Source organism: Pseudopipra pipra, chromosome 1, assembly GCF_036250125.1.
Source record: "Pseudopipra pipra isolate bDixPip1 chromosome 1, bDixPip1.hap1, whole genome shotgun sequence".
NCBI lineage: Eukaryota > Metazoa > Chordata > Aves > Passeriformes > Pipridae > Pseudopipra > Pseudopipra pipra.
In genome coordinates this window covers 133,669,241-133,680,243 of record NC_087549.1, presented here as the reverse complement: position 1 = coordinate 133,680,243, position 11,003 = coordinate 133,669,241, and the positions used below count along the sequence as shown (strand labels likewise).

At 40.1% G+C, this 11,003-nt stretch overlaps 1 protein-coding gene across 2 annotated transcripts; it reads right to left on the bottom strand.

Moving 5' to 3' along the window:
- Nucleotides 1-1,875: 1,875 nt before the first annotated feature.
- Nucleotides 1,876-10,332, bottom strand: SRI (sorcin). Of its 2 annotated transcripts, XM_064678505.1 has the most exons (8): nucleotides 9,948-10,332; nucleotides 9,050-9,133; nucleotides 6,013-6,082; nucleotides 5,246-5,289; nucleotides 4,087-4,234; nucleotides 3,815-3,928; nucleotides 3,297-3,355; nucleotides 1,876-2,568 (listed from the first exon to the last, which is right to left on the bottom strand). In XM_064678505.1, the coding sequence occupies exons 1-8, from the start codon at nucleotides 9,996-9,998 to the stop codon at nucleotides 2,542-2,544; spliced, it is 597 nt and encodes a 198-aa protein (XP_064534575.1). In that variant the 5' UTR covers nucleotides 9,999-10,332; the 3' UTR covers nucleotides 1,876-2,541. The 2 variants fall into 2 exon arrangements, with proteins under 2 accessions (XP_064534575.1, XP_064534581.1); XM_064678511.1 differs by lacking the exon at nucleotides 6,013-6,082 and having other exon boundaries at nucleotides 9,948-10,026.
- Nucleotides 10,333-11,003: the final 671 nt, after the last annotated feature.

The following is an 11,003-nucleotide window of genomic DNA, read 5'->3' as shown; positions in this document are numbered from 1 at the left end:
GACTGTTGTGTGTATTTTGTTCTTCTAAGTTCTTGTATTTAGCACTTTCTGATTTATAGGCCTCTGTAAAAAAAAGATGATGCTTGAATGGGAAAAGACTAATAGTAGAGTACAGATGTTATTTTTCAAATTCCAGGGTTGAAAAATGATCCCGTGAGCTTCTCAAATTTTTAGCTTAGGGGCTTATTTTTCTCAAAGCAAATCTAAAATTACTGTTCCTTAGTTTGCATGTTTAAGGGCAACCTAGAAAAAATATCCATTTGAAACTATGCCCAATGGTTTGCACAAAGGTCAAGAGCAATCATGCCTCTTGGTATCAAGCATCCTTCCCAGTATGCCTTGTGGGAAAGAGAAACCCTTCATTCTGAGTTTGAAATAACTGTTTCTTTGAAGCAGGTAACTTGTATATTCAACCTGCCCACTGAATCTACTCTTAATGGGTAAGCAATTTTCACAAAGGTTTCAGGTGGCTTTTTTTTAGCTAGATGATAGCATAGTAACTTCTTAGCATCTGTATATATTAGCTTAGTTTGTGTCTAAACATGATAGATGTTTTATCCCATTGGTCCCTATGAATATGATGGATTTTTAAAATGCTTATGGGAGAACAAAAACCATTTTTTTTTCTTGAGTAAGCTAGAATTTTCTCCTGGTTTTGGAACAATTTGTTTTCCAGTTTACAAAGATCACTGAAGAAAACCCTACTGGTTCACACTGTTTTCTTGTAGCATTTCACTGCCCAGTAGCTGGCTGGTGCCAGAATAAACTGAGAAAGACTTGAGCCTTGGGCCCTTGGGCCTTGAGTGCTTTGGCCCATTTGGGTCAGCTCTCCCCACCCCATTCTCCCACCCTCAGCCTACTCACTGAAAGTGCAGAGAGAGAAACTGAGAAGGCCCTGAAGCTGTGCAAGCACTGCCCAGCAGCAGCTCAAATGCTGCTGTGCTACTGATGCTGAGTAGTCACAAATCTAAAACACAGCAGCCTATAAGCTGCCATAAAGAAAATTAATTCTATCCCAGCAAAGCCACTACAAGACCAGAAACACAACTAAGCAGAGGTAGAGAAAAGCTGTGTGGCTAATTAGCATTTTGGTAAAGACACCTCATCATTTTTAGGGTAAAATGAACAGTGTAAGGATGAATACTGTATTTAAGCAAAATGGTCTTTATCAAGTCCCTAGAGGAAGAATAGCCTTTGGTTTATACTCTTACTAATCTTGTCAGCTGTCAGAATTTTGGACTGCAGCAAAACTGATGTTGGCTACTTGACTCCGATGAACCTTTATGAATTTTGGTCACTACATCAGAAATGCTTTCTGTAGCGTTCTGTCTGTTTCCCAGCTTTATGTGCAACAGGACAATGTGCAATTATCAGAATGTGAAAGTATAATGCTGTCTAAGCAGAAAGAGAACTAGCTCCTGAAATGAAACTAGAAGCAATATGCAAAGGATTCTAAATTTAAGTAGTAAGTACGAGTTGCTTCTTTAGGGGAGACCAGCCTGCTTTGAATTTATAGCCCAGAAACTAGAGACCTGAATTTTATAGTATTCTTAGCAAGGTAGGGTATAAAAAAATATCTTCAAGCAAGATTTCTGCTCTAAGGATTACTTCTGTTATATGTCTTTCTGTATCTGCTTTCATGAGCATGCTACAGCATTGGTAACTACTGCTGTGATCTGAAAGACTAATCTGGCAAGAATTTTTTTGTAGTGAGTTTAGGCCCTTGTACATTAGATGGCATACCGAGGCAAACCCTACCTGTTAGGGTTTAAAGTGGAGGAGATAGAAACATTCATTTACATGTAACTGAAGTCTGCCAGCTTAGAAGTTAATTGTTAAAAGGGAAAGCTGATGTACAAACTGACATGGAACAACTTTTGGATGTTTAAAAGTATTTTATGTAGTGACACAAACAGAGCAAGAATCTTATAGGAACAAAAGCCCCTACACCAGAGCATGCGGCTAGAAGAGTTCTCTGCTATGTTTTGTTGCATCCCTGCTTCCAAGGAGTTCCAACAGGTAGTCTCACACTCAGTGCATGGTGTCACAAACTTCATCTTGAAAACAGCTGACAAAATAAGCAACCAAAACTTACTGATGTTTTAACAGACCAGTGTAAAATGACCATTCCAAAGCTCTTTCAGTTTGTACATGTCTTACACCATCAAAGACAAAAGAAGTCATCATCTTAAGTCATACATGTTACTGTTTAAGAAAACCAGAAACTGGTTTTAGTGCATTATTGGAAAAAAGTAAACACATTACAGAAAATCTTACCATTTGCATGATCTGAGTTATACATAGTGAATTGCAAGTTTATAAAAATAAAAGCATCTTTAATAATCACAGGTTGAAAGTTATAGACAACAGTACGTGAATAGTTCATATTCATTATCAAGACTAAAAAAATGTGTGTAAAGCGGTACTTCATAAAATATGCAGTTTCCAATCCTGAGATACACAATCATTGGAAGAGTTGGCAAAGCAAAACACAAACTGGAATGTTAAATCATGATCATCCATGGCTTGCTTCCTTTTGATTTAGATGCTCATAACACACTGTATGAACTGAAAAGAGGAAAACCACGTATTAGACGTAAGGCAGAGATCAAGTTTTCACTTTTTCTCCTACAATACTCATTGTCACTACACTTTTCTGTAAAGAAATTCTGTAAAGAACAACAAAACTTTAAAACTAAGTACGAAAATCAGTAAATAGTTAATTAAAACAAAGTATCTCCTTAATGATAACAAAAATAAAACCCAACAAATGCCTCCCTCCCCCACCAAAAAAAAAAACCAACAAGCAAAGAACCCAACCCCAAAAACCAGGAAGGTTTGAATCTAGTTTTCTCCTTTTCTTGCACAAATGTGGCCAGGAGGCCAATAACCACAAGCCTGACTGAGTGTGATTTGTGTCTGTCCCCACCAGACCTCTGCCAACCCTTCCTGGGAAAAATGCCTACCAAGCCTTAAAATAAAAAAATGAAAAGAAAGTCACAGAAAGTGATGCTGTTAAGCGATGTAGCTTCTTGGATCTTCTTGAACCAGGCTGGTAAGAAGTCCCGACAAAAGAGCACAACATTTTATAGAAATCTATAAAATACATGAAAACTTTTTAAGACAATACTCAACAAGCCCCAGAACTTTTGGGCTCTGAGTGTCTCTTCTCTACACTAAGTAGAGAAGTGTAAAGAAGATAGGCACAAATTCAAATCATTACTGATTGTCTTCTGTTTTATGTTTTTCCTTGGTTTTATGCTGGAATTTTAATGTATTCCTTAAAATTCACTTACATCATCATACTGGAAATTCACAAAGCCCTGCTGAGTTGTATCCCTTCTTCTAAAGCATTCTGCAAAAATGCATTAAGAAAACAGAAACCAGGTAAGAAAAATTACAGTTAATAATTTTTTTAAAAACATATAGTAGTTTTCTAAAATTCCCCAAGTCACATGAATGAGAACCGATAAAGAATACTGCAATTCATTCCAAGACTTAATTTCCCATTCTAAATTTTTGTATTTATCCTATACAAGCCTTTACATTCTGTTAATAAACAGTTTCCCAATGTTGATAACATAACTCTTCTAGCCTCTGGAGTAAACCCTGCATTAGTTTTAAGTCCATTTTTCCATTGGAATTTAAAAATCCTTATCTATAGTAAGAGCTGTTCCAGTTCTGCCTGTAGACTATTGAAAGAAACCTAATATGAAGTACACAAACGTTGAACTTAAGATAAGTGAGCAGTCAGATTTTATTAAATAAAAGTATATTATGGAAATGATAGTAATAAGGCTATAATCCAGCATACCAGTGAGAGCTCGGAGTTTCACACAGCAGGCAATGTAATCATCAAATGCAATCTTTCCGTGAGTGCTGTATCGCTTTGTGATTGCAGACACAGCCTGTGGGCTCAGTCTAAATCCTATTTGAAAATAAAAAGTCCTATTTTGAAAACACAGGTAAATTAACAGACTCCAATGCGTTTTTCATTGTAAATACCATGTCAGTTACTGCAGGGTGATAACTCGTACTGGGAAATGGTGTGAGTAGTGTCAGAAGCAAGAATATTTCACAAGTTACCCATATTCATCAAGGCTTTCTCCAGTTCTTGACGATCCACTGTGCCACTTCCATCACTGTCAAAAGTTACAAAGTGTTGCTTCCAGCCATTGACCACAGCCCAGAGTTCTTTAAACTCATTAAATCCCAGTGTGCCAGACATATCTCTCTGATTTCAAAGCTAAGAAAACCACTTCTTAACAAAAAAACAAAGCAAGCCATCTCTCTGTAGTTATAAACTCTTACTTGAAGGTCAATATCAATATAATTTTACTATTATTCATTTCTTCTTGTAGGAAACTACCTAAAGCATCCCCCAGCAGAGACGGAGATAATACTTTTGCCCAAATCCAAAGGTCAGAGAACCTCCTCTCCCCACTGAAACCTGCTAAAACTATTTGCTCTTTCTGAATTTAACTTAGTTCACACACTTCTCTTTAACCTGCTGGTATGTAACTGTAACCAATAGAATATATATCTGAAATAAAAACAGATGCCAAAGAAAAAATTAAGTTATAGTAATAATATCAGTTCTCTCGTATTCTAGGCAGTTTGTTCAAGGTGAGCTAAGAGTCCTTCTAGTTTCATTTCTGCTTTTTTCTTTTTAAGAAAGATTCCTTTATTCTTTTTTCTTTTTAAGCAGCAAAACGCTCTAACATGACAATTTAAGCTTTGGCTAAAAAGACTCCAAGGTTTACCTTACACAGTATACCTAAGTCTTCCATAGGTCCTACCACTGAATGCCATATACCACACCATTAAATATTCAAACCTGATTCATTCAAGGAACAAGATTTAGGGGGACTTAGATTGCTTATTCAGGCTGTGTAGTACAAATGTTTAAAACTAATTTGGAAGGATTGGAAAGCTGTCCTATTTGAAAACCACAATAAGGGATTTGCATAAACCTCTATTCTGGGCCACCAGACCTGACTCTTCATACATTAATGGAGAAAGAGTTCCCCAGGCTTAGAGGAATACCATTTGTAAGAAGATCAGTCACCGAGACTCTTTTATTATTATTTCTTCATCCTTTAAAATCAGTAAGAATGGAAGTAGCTCCCCAATCATAATGATCACAATACTTATCAAGTAAAGGCAAGCATTTCCCAAATTTCTGGCACCCTCTCATCTTTGCTTACATAATGCAAAAATGTTTACATTTCATAGTAAAGGATACATCCAGCATTGAGATCATAAGTCTGCAAGTCTCTAAGTTGAAAGCTGTTAAAATTAGAAAAAACAAAAAATAAATTATGTTAAAAGCATACTTTTCAGTTTTGTCCAAATGTAAAATTTTAAATTTATTATATATTTAAATTATATACTGATAGTATATTTGATGTATAAAGTATTATATAACTGGTTCCCCTCTATACAGCCATACCATATTTTGATCCAAGTAAAAGCCATTACTTGTTAGAGAAACTGATAGTAGACAACCTGGAGGCAATTCAAGTTATATTTAAAATTATTTTCTTCATATATCAATGCATAACAGTTTTGTACTTCAGTCAAAGTGGTCATTTATATTCCACCATAGACACGGCTTGAGCAAGCCAACTGCACTCACAGAAGCTTGATTTTGTAAAGGGAACAGGAGGTATCCTGACAGAGGAGTCCTGCCACAGATTTTGGTCAATATCAAAGCTCCGTTTCAACCAAAGCAAAACACCTTTTCAAGAACTGTCTGTCCATTACAAAACAAATACTTCTCCGACTCCACAGTCCAGCAGTGGTAAATTAAAGACGCTGACGTGTATTATGTGCACAGAACTGAGTAGAGAGAATTTACGTTGCCAAGTTGTCCACATGAAAGGAAAACCCATTTACCATGCAAAGAAAAAACACAGCTTTGGACAAGGCACAGCTACAAGCATTTTCTAGTAAATGGTAGAAGAATTATTATGCCTTAGATCTGCTTGTTTATTTAAATCATTAACTTACGTTTATAGGCTCCTGCAATCCCTGACTGCGTGAGACATCTCTGAAGCTCATCAGCATCTATTTGTCCATCCTTTCGATAACAGAACAGGTATCAGCTATTGTTTTAATTCCCGTTCCCCGTCTGGTTATTCCCAGAACCCACTCCCTTTCCAGTAGCATTAAATTAGTTACCCTTTCAAAAAGGAATCCAGATACATAACCTCTTCTCAAGACAGCTTTAAGACTGACAAATCTAAACTAAAAAATCTGGGGGTGTTTTGGAAATAGTCAGTTCCTATCAGAACAAACAAAAGCAGAAGGCAAAGAACTTCAAAAGAAAAACAAAACAAACCCAGAAAAGATACCTATCTGCACGGTTTGGAAAAAGGTGCACTTTCAACACATCCTGCTCAAGGCCAAATAGAGAAAATGACTGCCAATTCATGGAAAGCAATGATCTGCCAAAAGTGGAGCTGGAATTCTAGGTTTTATTTCTCCACACCCAACATGAAGTTGGGTTCATAGAGAGTTTAATTTAACCTCATCCAGGAATGGAACATTATATCTGTAGATATAAAAATGCCCCTTCTCTAAAGCATTAAATATTGAAAAGAGAATTGCTTTGTATTTGAAACAAATTTATTTGCTTCAGCATTTTCCTGATGCTTTTAAATCTGCTAAGTTTTGTTTTTTATTTTATTTTTATTTTTTTATAAGAACAGAGATATGCTACTAAATGGCATGGTGAGAACAGCACAGCCAGATAGCTTTCAGAAATGAAGTATCATTATTTATAAGACAAGTAGTAGTTACTATGTTAAACAATATTTGACAACGTCTCAAAAAAGAGCAACAATGTTTTGATTCTATGTAAAGTAAATGGGAACCTAAACCCAAAATTGCTTCCAATCTATTCCATAGTCTAACAATACAGATGTATTTAACACTTTATGTTCATAGGGGAAAAAAAAAAGATACATAGCCAGGAATATTAAGTAGCAAATCTCTTCAAAGGCTTTATAGCTTCTGAAGCAAAGGTAGGATCTGCATAACTTTAAAATAGAGGAAGACAGACAAGCATGATCTGTAATCAAGATTAACATTACCAAAAAGATCCTTGGCTTTTTTTTAAGTAGAACATAAGCAATTAAACTAGACAAGGCATATGGGCTTTGCAAACAGACTAAAAAAAAATAAAATTATTACTTCCTACAAAGACAGACTTGATTACATTGAATAAAGATTTGAAACAATACTTTCGACTTTCTTCTGTAAACAAAGTAAACTAATAAATCAAAGACAAGATCTCTGTTGTAAACTACATCAAAGAAAGCTCAGAGATACCATTATATATTATATAGGCATAAAAACCAACACAGAGAGCAGCAAACCATAATCAAAACCTACTAATTCTACAGTAAGTACATAAGGGAAACTGAGATGTGACTTTTTACAGAGTTGCACAGATGGCAGCTGATAATTTATCTGTTCTATTTCACTGTCTCCTTACAGGGTTTTTACTTCTGCACTGCCACTGGTCTCTAAAACTGACACCTCCAATTCCAAGGATAACATTTCAAAAGCTACCCAGTTTATTTCAGTAAGGAATGATTTCTACAAATATAAAGTATTTCAGAGGACTAACTTCAGTATTCTAAAGTGCTAACTTGATGATACCCATCAACCCACTGGTTTCCTAGCTTTCAGTAACCAGGCTTCACTTGAGAAGACTGGGAACGGTCTACGTTTTGCTGACATCCAGTTCCTGTCACCTCTTCTCCACAGCTCCACATCCTGTTTGCTGCTACCTCCCTTTCTCTTTACACTAGGAGCTTATTCACTCTTCCAAGTGTCAGTCACTGGCTCCACTGCTGACTCCTGGCACACATCCAGGAGGCACCTGCATGCAGAGGCATCTCAGCTGGCAGGCAATGTGTCAGCACATTCAGGAGAACTGAGCTTGGGCTCCACCTTCCCAGGGAGGCCTCACTACACACAGGCCATTCCAGTGTTCTCCTTTACTACAAAAACACACAGTCTAAATATTTTCATAAGCAGTTATAAAGAAGTAAGATATAGTCTGTGAGATACGTTATTAACTCAAAAGAGTTAACACAGAGAACAAAACTAGCCCAAATTACAGTGAGAATTTGAACATCAGTTGATATTGCTGAATTCAAACTGTCATGTTGTGGTTATGTCTACCTGTGGATAACAGAGCCAGGAGCAGGATTTTAGATCCGCACACATCCTACAAGTGTGCAATAAACAGTTATACATATGGCCAACAAAGACAGAACTTCAATAAACCTGACTTAATTGCTCCTAGACTTTGTAATATAGTTCAAGCAACATTTATCTTACTTATCTAGTAAGGTACATAACCATACAAAACCAATATATATGCCACAAAATTACAGGAAAGAAATTAAAAATGCATTTCAGAATGACAGGGAATAAAAAAAAAAGAAAGTTGTGAATGCCTTCCTCTAAAAGTATAATCACTCTATGCTACCAGTAAACCCAGATATTGGAATAACTCAGGACTACTTTTCCATTTGCAAGTCTATTAAGATCATGTAATGACCTCTTTCCTATTAGCATTTCCTGCTCTTAGCCAGGCCATCTCCACAGCCCATGCTTTCCATTGTTTCTGGTTTTTTTGTCCTGAATCTGACAGCATTCACCAGCCCAGAGCTGAGCCAAGATTCAGTTACATTTCATGCATCTATATAGACCCTGTATATGCCTATATAGGAAATACTGTCATACAAGCATATGTTCATGTATATATGCATGTATTTACACACACAATATAAAAACTAACAGCATTATTCAAGCTGCAGAGTTCCTGTGTGTATACAGCTATATTGTAGAGTGACACACCTACATATAGCAAATGGGCTAAGTAAAACAATTCTGGTTTTGTTTTTTTTTTTAATTTGAAATAGTAGTTTTTCTCAGTGCAAATATTGGGCATTCCTCTTTCCAAAATCTAATGTAGAAAGTATTCCCCAGAAAAAAAAATCAAGAAGCAAATAACATTTTAGAAGTTTACCTGCCCTCCTACTGCAGCAAAATAACCATACAAAGGATCTTGAGCTTGTCCAGGGAATGCTGGTCCTCCTGGAGCTCCTCCATACTATAGTAATCAAGAAGAAAAGTAATTTTAAATCAACGATTCAGTTAAGAATCTGTACTTATCAACTTACGTTTTTATAGACACACCATGCTAAAAAAAAAAATAATCAAAAAAGAAATTCCTTATGAAAAAAATCACAAACCTCAATTTTAGTATTGATATACTAATTTGTTGTAATGTAAGCAGATCAATGTAAAATATTGCACCGGAGCAATCCACTGATCTAGATACAGTCTAGTGAATCTCATCAAGGTTTAATTTTAGTGTACCATTAGCAGAAATTGGGGTGCTAACGAAAGACTAAGGCACTGCAGATTTTTCTCTCCACTTCAGAAAAGCTGAGCAAGACAGATCTCTAGGGAAAATACTTGGAAGAATATGCATTAAGTGTGAAAACCTTCAAGTAAAATTGACCGTTAACTGAAAATCACGGAATGACATCCCCGGCACTGACTTTCGTCCCTCGGCAGCAGGTGCCGGGCGTGTCTCTCCTCTTCTCCCTTCCCATTCCCGAGGGCACAGCCCCGAGCTGGCTCCTGCGGCACTTCCCGGTGGGAGCGGCGGCCGGAGGCCGGGCAGACCCCGCCTCACACGGCTCTCACCCCTTCCCCTTGGGCTGCACAGCCACATCCACATCCCCCCATGGGCCGGACAATCACATCCCCCCTTGAGCCGGAGAGCCACATCCCCCCTCAGGCCGGACAGGGACATCCCCCTTGGGCCGGACAGCCACATCCCCCTTGGGCCGGACAGCCACATCCCCCCCTCAGGCCGGACAGGCACATCGCCCTTGGGCCGGACAGTCCCCGCTCACCCCGCCCTGGTAGAAGCCGCCGCCGGGCGCGGGCTGCCCGGGGAACGCCATCTTCGCCTGGCACCGGCCCCGGCCCTGCCCCGGCCACGGCTCCGGCCGCGCCCGGCCGCAACCACCCGTCCAGACAGGGGGGCACAGCGGCGGGCCGCGGGCTCCGGGAAGGGCCGGAGCTGGAAGCTGCCGCCCCTGCGGGAAAAACGGCGGCCTTCTGTCACCGGGGAGGTGCCATCGGGAGCCGAGGGAGCACGTCGTCCAACCCTCCCTCCTCTAACCTTCCCCCCTCCATGGTGGTGGTACAGGCCGCCCGCCCCCAGGCATTTCCTGCCCGCAGTGCCTGCGGGGCGCGGCGCTGCCTCGGGCCCGCCCGTACAGGGAGGAGGAGTGGCCCCTTCCCGGCGTCCGCCGGCGGAGTGGGATGTGGGTCTCTGGGGACGGGCGGGTCCGTCGGGGCGGGATGCAGGCAGGGAGTGCTCAGGGCGCCGCAGCTGCCGGTGAAGGGTAGCGGGTTCAAGCCGCCTGCGGCTCCCGGCCATCAGGGGACGGACACCCGCGGGAGGCCACGCCCGTGGACACCACTGCTCCGCTGAGGAGGAGGAGGGGGCTGCGGCGCGGAGCCAGCGGCCGCGGGCAGCGGAGGTGAGGCCGGTCCCTGGCACACCGCGGGGGCAGCGCTGCTCTGTGTCGGCTGCTGCCCGCTAAGGCACCGGGGAAGCTCTGAACAGACTCACTGGTGAATCGGCTGAGCTGATGTCAGGTTACTTTAAAGTCACCCAGTCGTGATTTACCAAAAGGCCACAAAGCTCAAACTCTGTAGTTCGTGAATGTATATCACGTGTATCACAGAACGCACCTTACATGTTCTCTTTTAGTACCACAGCTTTTTCTTCAAAGTCTGAGCACCTGTCCCTGTTCCCCAAGACACATAACAGGCTGTACAATTTCTCTTGGGTCTGTAGGTCCAAATTCAGCAGGAACTGGGGGAATGCCGGTGTGCCACTGGAACTAGGGAGCCCTTTTGTGTTCAGGCACTCTGAAGGAGTGAAGCTGAAGGAAGCT

Bases quoted from the DNA above. Each gene is read 5' to 3' on its own strand.
- SRI (XM_064678505.1), bottom strand. From the start codon at position 9,998: ATGGCGTTCCCCGGGCAGCCCGCGCCCGGCGGCGGCTTCTACCAGGGC. The intron at 5,290-6,012 runs GTAAGTTAATGA...TAATTTTAACAG, and splicing joins GATTGCAGGAGCCTATAAAC to CTTTCAACTTAGAGACTTGC. The intron at 3,356-3,814 runs GTATGCTGGATT...GCATTTTTGCAG, and splicing joins GAAACTCCGAGCTCTCACTG to AATGCTTTAGAAGAAGGGAT.